The 15,882-nt window shown below is 38.5% G+C and overlaps 1 protein-coding gene across 4 annotated transcripts; it reads left to right on the top strand.

Moving 5' to 3' along the window:
* The first annotated feature begins 1,940 nt into the window (after positions 1-1,940).
* LOC124284769 (zinc finger protein 239-like) lies at positions 1,941-4,824 on the top strand. Of its 4 annotated transcripts, none has more exons than XM_046720881.1 (2): positions 1,941-1,997; positions 2,996-4,824. In XM_046720881.1, the coding sequence occupies exons 1-2, from the start codon at positions 1,963-1,965 to the stop codon at positions 4,116-4,118; spliced, it is 1,158 nt and encodes a 385-aa protein (XP_046576837.1). In that variant the 5' UTR covers positions 1,941-1,962; the 3' UTR covers positions 4,119-4,824. The 4 variants fall into 4 exon arrangements, with proteins under 4 accessions (XP_046576837.1, XP_046576838.1, XP_046576839.1 ...); XM_046720882.1 differs by having other exon boundaries at positions 1,957-2,006; XM_046720883.1 differs by lacking the exon at positions 1,941-1,997 and adding an exon at positions 2,017-2,321.
* The last annotated feature ends 11,058 nt before the right edge of the window (positions 4,825-15,882 follow it).

Below are 15,882 nucleotides of genomic sequence, written 5' to 3'. Positions count from 1 at the left end.
TCATGCCGCAGGCCCTGGTTCGATTCACCACATGGGTACAACGTGTGAAACCCATATCTGGTGGACCATATTGGCCATTAAACGTTTACAGTGGAGGAAATGTAGATTCCAGTGGTCATCACATACGTTTCGTAGCCCATCTTCTGCAAATACCCCACAACATCATGGTTCTACATCAGTAGCATCTGACCTCCTTGCACTTTGACTCTTGTTAGTGTATTCTCGATTTCCCATTTCAGATACTCTGGAATAAAACTGCAGCTTCGCTGAAGAGAACATTCACAAAATTGATAAAAAGTCATTTGCACACGCACGCACACACACACACACACACACACACACACACACACACATTGTAACTGTGTGTATATTATTCGAATAATAAAACTAATGCTGTTTGACACACAAACCTTGATGGTGTCACACATAGATATACTAACAATCAAGAAATCCCCACCCATATTTAAGTTGTTCTTTTTAACTTATCATAAGTTCATTTTGGGATAGTCCATTTAGATTTGGATGGTTTTTTTAAAATTAAAAATACCAAACCGCCTCCGTGATGTAGTGATTAGAGCGTCCTCCCGGAGAGCGGATGAGAGTCAGTATAATGTGTCTACGTGGGGTGTGCATGCTTAACTGCGAGATGGTCTCTCAGTGAGCTACCACTGTAGAACCAGCAAAAGTCTGGGCGAGTACAAGCAGCCACACATACTCTGGAGTACGACGTTAAACCCACTTTCCTCTCACCTCTTATCCCAGGTGGGACGTCCTTCCTGATGTCAAGGAGAGTAGTTTTACGCAAGGTATTTGAGGGCATTACAAGGATAGATTTGGAATCAGAATATCACTGGACCACAAATATACTTGTGTTTGCTATTTGCCAGCCGGAAATTCTACTCGAAATGATGCTGTGGTGGACTTACTTTGTTATATGATATATCCCAGTCCCTATACTACTATTATACAAAACTCCAGTATTATACAGCCGTCGTTGTTGGGCTTACTGGTCGGTGTGTTGACATGTATAGTCCGTTTGCGTTCAAATGAGAACGACAAATGATTAAATAACTCGAAATTGGGATAAGTGCACAACACATAAACAAGACACATGGTCCTGAAACCACTGTACCCAACATGATCTGAAACGTTTTTGGATCGATCACGGGAAAAATTGTTTAAGAAGCTATCGTGTAATATTGTGCTATTTTCACGCTTCACATCGGGGGATGACAAGCGACTGATGGAACAGCGCCTGACCAACTGGGTCATCTCACCTAGTTGTGCTGAGTTGCACCTGAATGTGTGCTGGTTCTGTTGCACCAGCCGTTGGTCACCCGTCAGTGTGAAGAGTGAAAATAGCACAATATTACGTAATGGTTTCTGAAACAACTTTTCCGCGATCGATCATAAAACGTCAGATTTCAGATTCGGCTGGGTACAGAAGTTTCAGGATCACGTGTCTTATTTATGTTTTGTGCACTTATCCCCATTTCGAGATACTTAATCATTCATCGTTCTCATTTGAACCCAAACGGAATATACGAGATCACATCTCACGTACTCACACTGATGCTGACAGTGGATATGTGCATCTGCCTACAAATCTACTACATGTATATTCCTCAAATACCTTAGGAGTTAGGAGATGATTCTGAGAAGTGACCATGACGAAAAACTACATCACACAAAAGGTCATCTGTTATGTGACCAAAAGACAAAAACTAGTGAATATATAATATTTCATTCTTTTTTAGCGGCGGGGGACTATGCCATATTAATGGCAAAGACTTGTTCTTACGGCGATGATTTAAAGATTTTACGTGCGCTTTCCGACATAATGCGAAAACTGTGGTCCTTGATGACTGATGCCCTCCCTGTCGCCGCCTAACATCGCCACAAGGGCATTGCTCATTGGTCGAAAGATAGGAGCTAAATATAGCCTATGGGGTATTTTCCAACATGGCGGATAATGACAGCGACTCATCGGGATACGGGTAAAACTGGTTTGTTTCAGCACAGTGCGCGTACCAATATCGTAATACATCACTATCCTAAATCCTCCTGAAAATGGGGTCTCGGTCCAATCTTGTCGTGGATCGAGGACTGGCGTCATAAATCTACCGGGGAAAATTCCTCACGAAAATGGCAACCCTGACTTGTCCCTGTAGTGCGGCGTGTAGCGCAAGTGGTCCAGGACAGTCAAACCGGTCCATATTTCTGTGTAGCGCGCAAATCTGGGCTACCCTACACAAAGTCAACACTCTAATGAAAGTCAGCTGTTAATGCATATCCTATAGGCAGGACTGAACTGGTTATTAGTGAGTGATATGGAATATGAATACCGTTGCTGTGTATCCGTCACGAGAATAACCCCCTTTCATACTTTAATGAAGGAAACTAAGGACGGAAACTTTTCCTTACAATACTTTTCTGCTTCGACACATGTAAGTCGTTGTCACATTGGCCGCCCAACGCGTCATGTCAGGTCAGTTTGCTGTTTTCACTAAATCGGATACATACTGACTGACTGAGTTTAGTTTTACGCCGCTTTTAGCAATATTCCAGCAATATCACGGCGGGGGACACCAGAAATGGGCTTAACACATTGTACCCATGTGGGGAATCGAACCCGGGTCTTCGGCGTGACGAGCCAACGCTTTAACCACTGGGCTACCCCACCGCCCGGATACATACTGAACAAAACGACGAACTTGTAATCTAATTCCTGAAAACAGGATGGCTGAGACTTGGCTGATTGTGCCTCATTTCAACCATTGCGGAAATATTGAAGGCATGAATAATACTAGAAAACTGCCACAGAGAATCTGTGATAATGCTAGGGCCTCACGCATTGGGTCTGATTTTGAGCCTCTGGTTTACATTCATTTTAACTTATTTTTAACTTTTTATAAGGCCAAAAATAAATCTAGCAACCATGAATAGATTTGGTAACATCCTTGAAAGAAACGTAACTACTCCTTTATGTTTTCAGTGACCACTTCAACATCCAGACGGTAACGATGGACGTACACAGCCAATCGGAGATACCTGGTTCTCCTACTGAAACAACTTCAGTGATAAACCGTGAGAGAAAACTGACAGAAATAGGTGATCTTAAAACATCATCTCTTTCTTCCACACTGGAAACCGGTGATCACAAGAAGCACAAAGATTGTGGACCAGCAAAGCAGTTTCAGTGTGGTGAATGTGGTAAAACATTTACAAAATCAGGTGACCTTCTGAAACACATGAAGATTCACAGTGGAATAAAACCTTATATGTGCGTTGAATGTGGGAAAACTTTCACACGACCAGGTAATCTGCAGACACACATGAAGATTCACAGTGGAATAAAACCTCACAAATGTGTTGAATGTGGGAAAACATTTACCCAATCATGTCATCTGCAGAAACACACGAGGATACACAGTGGAATCAAACCTTATCAATGTGTTGAATGTGAGAAAACATTTACACAATCAAGTCATCTGCACACTCACATGAGGAGTCACACTAAAATCAAACCTTATCAATGTGTTGAATGTGAGAAAACATTTGCACAATCAAGTTATCTTCGGACACACATGAGGATTCACAATGGAATAAAACCTTATCAGTGTGTTGAATGTGAGAAAACATTTACACAGTCAAGTACTTTGCAGAGGCACATGAAGATTCACAGTGGATTAAAACCTTATCAGTGTGTTGATTGCGGGAAAGCATTTGCAAGGTCAGATCATATGCAGGCACACATGGAGTTGCACCATGGAATAAAATCTTATGAGTGTGGCGAATGTGAGAAAACATTTACACAATCAGATGATCTCCAAAGACACATGAAGACTCACATTGGAATCAAGCCTTATGAGTGTGATGAATGTGGGAAAACATTTGCCCGATCAGATAATCTGCAGACACACTTAAAGAATCATGGTGGAAACAAACCTTATAAGTGTGGCGAATGTGAGAAAACATTTACACAATCAGTGTATCTGCAGAGACACATGAGGGTTCACAGTGGAATCAAGCCTTTTAAGTGTGTTGAGTGTGGGAAAACATTTGCACGATCAGATAATCTACAGACACATATGAAGATTCACAATGGAATATATTGATTTGAGAAGCTTGAAATGTCAGCAGTGTAATGAGTGTAGCACATATTGTCACGACATGTGCACCATTAATTTTATGTGTTCCTGCACAGAAAAGATTAATTTTTACTGATTTCACCTGTTCATTTCCTGTCTATATTAGACGACAGGCTTGATAGGTACCCGAGACATGGAAATTGTTTATGATCTGTTCTTTATATGTGTGACTTAGGGTAAAACGTTAGTCAAAATCGCCAAAATGTGCATGTCTCCAATGATAGTATGACATTTTGAGTGAATATTTCAAAGTAAATATTCATCTTGTGTGAACAAAACAGATTACAGTTTTGACATAAGTTATTGCCCCGTTTGTCCATACCCAGAACATATTTTTATATGGTTTAGCTTTTTTTAGAATTTATGTTCAGTATGTCGTCTCCATAAAAGTGTAATTCACGTTACCTCATGAAAATGACCATATAATTACTTTTAAAAATATGTGTAATTATTAGATAGTATGCCTTATTTACAGTTTTATATTGGGACAATACAATATCAATCTCATAGCCACTAAATTTCAGCGATTTCCCACCATGATACTTTACAGGTTTAAAGATTAAGATTTTTTTTAAGGATGTAGGTAGTGAATGAGTTAAGTTTTACCCCGCACTTAGCAATATTACAGCTATATGGCGGCGGTGTGTACATAATCGAGTCTGGACCAGACAATCCAGGGATCAACATCATGAGCATCGATCTACGCAATTGGGATACGATGACATTTGTCAACCCAGTCAGCGAGCCTGACCATCCGATCCCGTTAGTCGCCACTTACGACAAGCACGGGTTGCAGAAGATCAATTCTAACCCGTACCTTGACGGGTCTTTTAAGTTCTTTGAGTGGCATTACGCCAAAATGCCCACCCTCAACCGAGACCAAGGATACTTCATTCCATCCGTTTATGATGCATTCATCCACCAAGCCCAAACTACTGTATGAACTCTGCTGTATAAACATCTCATTATTATTTGTATATCAATGGCTGAAATATTGCCGATGTGACGTTAAATATTAACTCACTCACTCACTTGTATATCATTGGCTTCCACGCCTGTCCTTTGTCTACTCTCTGGCTTCATCAGCTTTCTGCCTAGCCAAATACGTTAATTATGTTGTTTTCTTTGTTACATTGTTTCATCCAGTATATATATACTTCCCCCTTCTTCATGTCCCATTATGCTTGACAACGGTACAAGAATATGTATCGAAACGTCGCACTCACGAATAAAAAGAAGTTGTTATCCATAAAGTTTGTTCTATATGGGTCTTTTAAGGATCTACATGACCACCATAAGATACAAGGGTTTTAGAATGAATGGGTCTAAGTGAAGGAGATAATACGTCATCTTCTATAGCGCACAGTCTCCAAACACCAAGTGATTGCTCGCGGCGCTTAATCAGAATCTGATTCTTATTACCCTGGATAACCCAAGCTGCCTGTTAGGCGCTAGAAGGTTATAGTACAAGCAGCCGCACATACACATACACACGCATGCACGTCGTCAGATGAGCGAAATATTCTCAAGCACGACGTTAAACCCAATTTCACCTCACCTCACCTCACTTTGTGTATGAATCTCATACTATATTATGAGAGAGAGGTTCACTGACGTGTGGTCACAAGGGTTAGTTGCCAGTCAGTGAGGAAATCTGTTAATTTGAACATTGGTCAAAAGTCGGATCCGTTCGAGAGTTGTCCACTTCAAAGGCCGCATGTCTCGTAACTATTAATTGCCGGTGACTATATATGACGGAGATAACGGTGCTGTTAATGATAATGATCGTGGTTATCATATTCACCATCATTACATTTAGACAAAAGTTAGTTACTTTTCATCGCAGCTGTTTGTCCGTGTCAGAGCGCTGAACCACTACCCTATTTCTCTCCTGGCGACCGGTTGTTTATGTAGACTGGACTTGCGTTACACTGACACAGATGATGACTCCTCTGTGTTTTCAGTGAACACTACAGCATCCAGACGTAATGATGGAGGTAGTCAACACCAGAATCAGGTGACCTCAAGGCACCATCTGTTACTGACACACCAGAATCAGGTGACCTCAAGGCACCATCTGTCACTGACACACCGGAATCAGGTGATCTCAAGTCACCATCTGTTAGTGACACACCGGAATCAGGTGATCTCAAGTCACCATCTGTTACTGACACACCGGAATCAGGTGATCTCAAGACACCATATGTTACTGACACAGTGGAAACAGGTGATCTCAAGGCACCATCTGTTAGTGACACACCGGAATCAGGTGACCTCAAGGCACCATCTGTTAGTGACACACCAGAATTAGGTGATGTCAAGGCACCATCTGTTAGTGACACACCGGAAACAGGTGATCTCAAGGCACCATCTGTTACTGACACTGGAAACAGATGATCTCAAGACACCATCTGTTGCTGACACATCGGAATCAGGTGACCTCATGGCATCATCTGTTACTGACACTGGAAACAGGTGATCTCAAGACACCATCTGTTAGTGACACACCGGAATCAGGTGACCTCATGGCATCATCTGTCACTGACACACTGGAAACAGGTGATCTCAAGGCACCATCTGTTAGTGACACACTGGAAACAGGTGATCTCAAGACACCATCTGTTAGTGACACACTGGAAACAGGTGATCTCAAGGCACCATCTGTTACTGACACACTGGATGATCTCAACAAACTATCTGTTAGTGACACACTGGAAACAGGTGATCTCAAGACACCATCTGTTAGTGACACACTGGAAACAGGTGATCTCAAGACACCATCTGTTAGTGACACATTGGAAACAGGTGATCTCAAGACACCTTCTTTTAGTGACACACTGGAAACAGGTGATCTCAAGGCACATCTGTTACTGACACACTGGATGATCTCAACAAACTATCTGTTAGTGACACACTGGAAACAGGTGACCTCAAGGCACCATCTGTTAGTGACACACTGGAAACAGGTGATCTCAAGGCACCATCTGTTACTGACACACTGGAAATAGGTGATGTCAAGGCACCATCTGTTACTGACACACTGGATGATCTCAACAAACTATCTGTTAGGAAAGTCTAGAAACAGGTGATCTCAGGAAACTATCTGTCACTGACACACCGGAAACAGGTGATCTCAAGATACCATCTGGCACTGACACCCTGGAAACAGGTGATCTCAAGAAGCTATCTGTTACTGACAGTCTGGAAACAGGTGATGTCAAGAGACGGAAAGATTGTTGGGTTCCATCAAAGCAGTTTCAGTGCAGTATGGTAAGACATTTATAAAATCTGAGAGGGCATTCGCTTTGTCACAGTAAAGTGAAGGTTCATCATTGTGTTGAATGTGAGTTGTAAAATTAATGTTGCGGTCGTCACATTCCATTGCTAAATAGGAAAATACTGCCATTGATGTAACATTCATGGTCTACCGGAACAACATCTGCAGACATTGACATATATTCTACGTCAGACAAATCCTAAAGTCTCCTCAGATGTATTGCTTGCATAATATCTCATATTTTTGTAAAGTCAAGTTCCATACAGAAAATGTCATTTCACATTGATTGGAATAGCATTTTATTCAGGAAGAATTATTTACAAGAAATACAAAACGTTAACGGCAAAGGATACTGTACTTTTTTTCGCTTGGTGCAAATTTCGCGGAGTTGACAGTTTAGACTACATCGCGCTGTCAATTATTCGCGCAATCAGTAATTGCTGGAACTGCCAGCTGTCTCTTAGGCCGCCGCTAATATCAATGAAAACAACCAGAGTGGCTTAACCTGTCAGGCGGCGTGTATTGCTTACTCTCAGGAAATCCCTACCTGCGCGATATATACAGTAATACGTTTACTAACGGAAGTATTAAGTACTTATGAAGTGAGATATCGTGATGGTACTAGTATATTATATAAATAGAAGAAAAAACACATCAGTCTTATGTTCCGAATTCTGACGATGGCATTGCGAATGTGGTTAAAGAAAGCATCATCCCCTAAGACACCTGGACTTCCAGACTTTGTGATTTCATTTCGTGATATGCAGGAATAAATATAAATAAAATCTCAATGAATAAATAAAATACTGCTGTATTATTTCTTTCCGAGTCGTTTCATGGTAATCCGTTTTGTATCAAACCATCTGTCACTACGATTGGTCAAAATAGAACATGTCTGGACACGATTTTTTTTTAAAATGCATTACGGCGACAGTTAAGTATGATTCTTTATGCTACTATCACTCGTCATTTTAAGACTCCCGTAGATTTCTGTCTTCAAACTTGAGTGAATGAATGAAAAGTTTATTCGCTGTGTATAAATGTTCGCGTTAAATATTTTGCGCGAAAAGCGCGAAAATAAAACCTGCGAGATATAATACGTTTACAGTGAAGTTCTTTTCATACACCAAAACTGGTCCTTATTTTCAAACAATCCAATGGGAGAGTTGTGATTGATATATAATATGTTTGACAATGACAGATGTTCAACGTAGCTTGATGTACTTTCGCAATCCTTTCCTTGTGTAGACAAAGTCATCAATATTCCCCGCAACAGTGCCAAATTTGAAATGGCAATAGACTATTTATAAGGAAATCACAACAGGTGATGTGTATGACAAATGATATATGTGTGACTAATGAAATTTGTGAGACAAATGATGTGCATGTGACAAATGATATGCATGTGACAAATGAAATGTGTCTGACAAATGATATGCATGTGACAAGTAAAATCTGCGTGACAAATGAAATGTGTCTGACAAATGATATATGTGTGTGACATGTGATGTGCAAATGACAAATGATAGGTGTGTGACAAATGATGATGTGCAAATGATGACAAATGATATGCATGTGACAAATGATGATGCAAATGATGTGACAAATGATAGATGTGTCTGACAAATGATATGTGTGTGACAAATGATAGGTGTGTGACAAATGATATGTGTCTGACAAATGATAGGTGTGACAAATGAAATGTGTCTGACAAATGATATGTGTGAGACAAATGATATGTGTCTGACAAATGAAATGTGTGTCACAAATGATATACATGTGACAAATGAAATGTGTCTGACAAATGAAAGGTGTCTGACAAATGAAATGTGTGTCACAAATGATATACATGTGACAAATGAAATGTGTCTGACAAATGAAAGGTGTCTGACAAATGATATCCATGTGACAAATGATATGCATGTGACAAATGAAATGTGTCTGACAAATGATCTGCATGTGACAAATGATAGGTGCGTGACAAATGATATGTGTCTGACAAATGATAGGTGTGACAAATGAAATGTGTCTGACAAATGATATGTGTGTGACAAATGATAGGTGCGTGACAAATGATATGTGTGTGTAACAAATGAAATGTGTCTGGCAAATGATATGAGTGTAGCAAATGATATGAGTATAACAAATGATAATGCGTGCGTGACAAATTATATGTGTGTGACAAATGTTATGCATGTGACAAATGATATGTGTGTGACAAATGATAAGTGCGTGACAAATGATATGTGTGTGACAAATGAAATGTGTCTGGCAAATGATATGAGTGTAACAAATGATATGAGTGTAACAAATGATAGGTGCGTGACAAATGAAATGTGTGTGACAAATGAAATGTGTGTGACAAATGATATGCATGTGGCAAATGATATGTGCTTGACAAATGATATGTGTGTGACAAATGAAATATGTGTGTGACAAATGAAATGCATGTGACAAATGATATGTGTGTTACAAATGATAGTTGCGTAACAAATGATATGTATGTGACAAGTGAAATGCTTGTGACAAATCAAATGTGTGTGACAAATGAATTGTGTGGGACAAATGAAATGTGTGTGACAAATGATATGCATGTGACAAATGATAGGTGCTTGACAAATGATATGTGTGTGACAAATGATATGTGTGAGACAAATGAAATGTGTGTGACAAATGATATGCATGTGACAAATGATAGGTGCTTGACAAATGATATGTGTGTGACAAATGAAATGTGTGAGACAAATGAAATGTCTCTGAGAAATGATAAACATGTGACAAATGATATGTGTCTGACAAATGAAATGTGTCTGACAAATGATATGCATGTGACAAATGATATGCATGTGACAAATGATATGTGTGTGGCAAATGATATGTGTGAGACAAATGAAGTGTATTTGACAAATGAAATGTGTGTGACAAATGAAATGCATGTGACAAATGATATGTGTGTTACAAATGATAGTTGCGTGACAAATGATATGTATGTTACAAGTGAAATGCTTGTGACAAATCAAATGTGTGTGACAAATGAATTGTGTGTGACAAATGAAATGTGTGTGACAAATGATATGCATGTGACAAATGATATGCATGTGACAAATGATAGGTGCTTGACAAATGATATGAGTGTAACAAATGATAGGTGCGTGACAAATGAAATGTGTGTGACAAATGATATGCATGTGACAAATGATAGGTGCTTGACAAATGATATGTGTGTGACAAATGATATGTGTGAGACAAATGAAATGTGTCTGACAAATGATATGCATGTGACAAATGATATGCATGTGACAAATGATATGTGTGGCAAATGATATGTGTGAGACAAATGAAGTGTATTTGACAAATTATATGTGTGTGACAAATGATAGGTGCTTGACAAATGATATGTGTGAGACAAATGAAGTGTATTTGACAAATGATATGTGTGAGACAAATGATATGTGTGTGACAAATGATTTCTGTGTGACAAATGATAGGTGCTTGACAAATGATATGTGTGTGACAAATGATAGGTGCTTGACAAATGATATGTGTGAGACAAATGAAGTGTATTTGACAAATGATATGTGTGTGACAAATGATAGGTGCTTGACAAATGATATGTGTGTGACAAATGATAGGTGCTTGACAAATGATATGTGTGAGACAAATGAAGTGTATTTGACAAATGATATGTGTGTGACAAATGAAATGTTTGAGACAGATGTTATATGTGTGACAAATTAAATACATGTATATATAGAACTATAGAACATTTACTTAAACGAAAATGTTGATACATGATTCTCTTACAGTCTAAATGTCTTTTCAGTACCTTGTGAGACCTCATTGCCCTGCAATACACGACTGAATGCGGCTAGGTACACTACCGATCAAAGTTTGTAGGAAATCGTGTGACAAATGTGTGAGACAAATGAAATGTGTGTGACAAATGAAATGTGTGATGTGTGTGAGACAAATGATGTGTGTGTGACAAACTTGTAAATAAACTATAGAACTTTTACTGAAATGATGAAAATGTTGATATATGATTCTCTTACAGTCTAAGTGTCTTTTCAGTACCTTTTGAGACCTCCTCGCCCTGCAATACATGACTGAATGCGCCTAGGTACACAACCAATCAAAGTTTGTAGGAAATCGTGTGACACACGTATCCCAATATTCGACCACTTCTTTTTGTCATATCCTTAATGTTTCTAAGTCCTTTTGGGTTTATTCTGTCCTTCATTACACACATTCTCAATAGGGTTGAGATGTTGGCTGTAGCTAGGCTAGTCCAAAACCTGAACATTTTCGTTCGACAACCACTGTTTTGTTTAGTTTGTTTTGGGTCGTTATCATGCTGGGAAATCCAATAACCTTCATACAGCGTTCGGGCCGATGGAAGGAGGTGATCATTTAAGATGTCAACATATTGTTTCTTCGTGAAATTTCCAGGGCAAATACACAACCGCGTCAATCCACGTGATCATATCCCACCCCCCACATTTGAAATTTCGGGCTATGTTTTGGGCGTTGGTAGATAGGTTTCACGGTATCTTTTGTCAAAATTGTCACGCAGGTCGGAAAAAGTCAGACAGAAGGTCGTAGTCATGGAGCCTTTAAATACACAGCCACTTCATGTAAAGCATGTAGGGTACATTTACGTCTTTGGGGTTTGTAACACATAGTCAAACAGTTTTGTCTGTAAAGGATGAATGCAAACTGAAGCAGTTGTTCATACAAGTGTGCACTCATCATTTTCATGCTATTAGTAAGTCATAAATGTTGAAGTATATCTTATTTTGTATCAGATTCTTTACCGGATATCCAAATGTTCATTTGTTTCATTTGGAAATCAAATTATGAAGTATGTGAATGTTTCAAGCAAATTATTACGTTGAAGTATTTACACATATGTTTTAGCATTGATCTCCCTTTACCGCGTTTACCCGAATATTCTACAATGTTTAAAATTGTAATAGTAGTTTTCATTATTCAAGCAAATATTCGAGATACCCTTAATAGGAATGTTTATGAATAATGTGAGTGAAGAATGTTATGCTATGTATTTGTATTATATCGTTACGGTGAATTACTAGTCTTCAGTGGCATGCACAATGTACGTTCACTGAATTATGTCATTTATAGATATTGCTTAATAAGACATATGATGTACGTCATCAACTATCATGTCAGAATGATTAATTGTCTTACTTAATTCATTACTTGAATGTTACATGTCTGTAACTGATCATGATTCACGTCTTTTATTGATTGATTCATTCATTCATTTATTCATTGATTATCTAAAGAATACAGATTCCTGCTTTGCCTGAGATCCCCCTCTGTTTGTGGAGATTCCGGAGCTAATTCCCCGAAATAATTCTAGGTAGAAACAGTAACACAACATACTGTTTCAATATTCTCATATTCAAACAGCAGCGAATTGGTTTATGATAGAAGATTGTGGGTGAGTGAGTTCTGTTTAAGTAGATAATAAAGCTACTCTGTTTTCAATTTTACGTCCTTTATTGTGATTTAAGACCGCTGAATGTAATTCACGCGATATTAATGAAACACAGAAGTATGATGACTACCAATAAGTGTGACATGTATTTCTACATCTATCAGATGAAAACACACACATGTAATTTGGCTACAGTACAGTTTGATGTGTAATACTGGGTATGAGGAGTTATTGGACTTGAGGCTGATGTGCAGGTAAAGTGGTAATATGTTTTCTTTTACCAATTATTTTGTCACTGAATGCTTTAAAACGTTGTGATTTTGTGATAGGAATAGTGGAGTGATTCCAGAATGTTCATGCTTCCAGAAGTAGTCAAAATATCCGTGTCCATTTATACATGTTATAATGGTTTTCAGTCATGACAGTAAAAATCCGAGTTACTTCCTATCAGTGTATATCTCACATACGTAAAGAAATAATGTGAAGGGTTTTCGGTGTGACATTAGCAGGAACAGACTGGCCGGTCTGATGTATGTCTGTTATACATGTCAAGGTCAAGGTCACTATAACCAAGTCAAAAGTAACAAGAGTTATACAACTCTTTGTAATTATTAGGTTAAACATTCAATAAATGTAGTGTTTATTGATACTTTTCACTCTCAAAGAAAAGAGACATGACTCAGCTACTCTTTGATTTCTTCCACTGTAACTCCGTTCACTTGCATTTGCTCTAGAGTAGGACAGTATATATTTTCATACTGAATTTCTCCGGTAGAACCAGATTATTCCAACACAAATGTTGATATGAAAACTGTATACGTTTGAGACTGTGATACTGCAAACATTTGCTAATGCAAAACTAGAATAAATATACAATTGAAGGTATCTTTGCGATACTTTCCGGACTTGCTCCTTCGTCAGCAGAAGGACATGCTTACTTCTTAGCTTCATCAATAAGAAAATACCCAGAAACGTTGTATTCCGTAGATGTACCCCTTAATGTGTATCACTTGGGAATGCTATGCAAATACTCGATGAGAGATAGCTGTGTGTCCCTAAAATGTATATACAGATGCAGTTTAACTGCCTACATCTAAACATGTATCTTGGAAGGAAATTAATTCTAAAGTTACAATTTATCCTCAACTCATTCTTCTCTTTTAATCTGACATATTTACCTGTCGGGCTTAATAGCAGTTGTCACGTACGTTGAGTGTGACACCTGGTGTCATCACTGATTTTCAGTGATACACTCATATAATTTTCGCGGCTGTACTTTGCCTTACATCAACCGTAATTTCTTCTGAGGATTAATTAGACTGGGTATTCTTTTGCACTACCAATCTATGGTTTATGATTTTTGTTTTATGTTTCTTGCGCTTGAGATTTTTAATTGTTTGATTAGTTTTCTAGAAGTTGGTGACTCAGAAATGAAACTTACAACTTTATGGATGACAACTTCTTATTTATTGCATAGAGCGACGTTTCGATGTAGATTCTTACATCGTTATCAAGCTAAAAGTGAATACAACCAGATGTAGAGGGGTATATATACACAGTATGTATTGACAACAGCAGATTAACATTAACAACAACATGTAATTGAATAACAACTGGTACATATTTATGAGAGGCCAGTGGGAGACTAAGAATAACAAATGAGACTGGGAATAAGGGGGATAAGTTGTAATAACAAGCTGATTGGATGCATTCTGAGAGTCTATAGTGTGATTAGTTCTTCATAGGCCGATGGTATATAGTATCCTTGGTCTCTGTTAATCAAAGGTTTGTGGCGGCGGATTTCGATGGCTTCCAAGAGTTTTCTTTTTGTGAAGTCCTGATTCTTGGTTGATAGGACTTCAAATTTGTCAAACTTGATTTGATGGGTTGGAATTTCTGTTGGTGATCGGAGAGGGCTGATTTGCTGTCTGATTTTGCTGTTGAGGTTTTATGTTCTTTAATGTGGATATAAACGGGACGTGAGGTAACACCAATATAGGATTCATCACATTCACAATTAATCTTGAGAAGAAGGACATCCAGTCCAGCAACCATCTCACGTTCCTCATATCAACCAAATTGGAGAGTCTGACCATCCTATACCCTACAACTAGGTAACTGAAGACTACGTTGTAAGCCCGATCTTCACGGGTTGTGTTTTCGGCCACCAAAAGAGATTGATTATAATATAATAAAATCACCAACGTTTCAAAGAAAATTATTTTGTCACACAATTACGTGTAGAAATCCATGGATGGTATTAAAACAAATATACACTGAGGTGGGTTTATGTTCTGTCGTGTGTTTTCGCATTCAAATAGAAAACATAATGGTTATATATGCTCAATTTCAATAATCGTTCCCGGGTGGTGGCGTAGCTTTGAAGCATTCGCTCGTCATGCCGAAGACCTGAGTTCGATTCCTCACATGATTAAAATGTGTGAAGCCCATTTATGGTGATATTGTTGAAACATTGCTAAAACGTTGATATGAATTTCATCATTACGATGATTTGCTAATAACAAGATAACAAACCCCGGCGCAGTGATGAACTGATTTTATACAAAATGTGCGACGTAATGCTGCGTAAATAAGACTTGACACCTGAAGTTAGGTGGCTGATTACGTTCCAGTTAGTGTCTTGGATGTCTTCATCTTGAACGGGCCAACGTTTGATCAGCAAGTGATTGAAAGTCTGAAATGATATGTAGTCGATAAAGGTAAATTCCCCACAACAAAAACTAACAGCATAACCATCAAATGACTGTTGTTCAAAATTCGTTATGCAACCTCAAAATAAAACTGGCTGGCTGGCTGAATTTAGTTTTACGCCGCTTTTAGCAATTCTCCAGCAATATCAATATCAGAAATGGGTTTCACGCATTGTACTCATGTGGGGAATCCAAACCGGGTCTTCGGCGTGACGAACGCTTTAACCACGTACTCAAAATTAAGAGTTTGGCTAGGAAGGAGTCATAAAGGTGTTCTAAGCA

Source organism: Haliotis rubra, unplaced genomic scaffold (assembly GCF_003918875.1).
Source record: "Haliotis rubra isolate DU_JTF1 unplaced genomic scaffold, ASM391887v1 Scf344, whole genome shotgun sequence".
Classification (NCBI taxonomy): Eukaryota; Metazoa; Mollusca; class Gastropoda; order Lepetellida; family Haliotidae; genus Haliotis; species Haliotis rubra.
The sequence above is the reverse complement of the archived record's forward strand: the minus strand, read 5'-3'. Positions and strand labels throughout refer to the sequence as shown.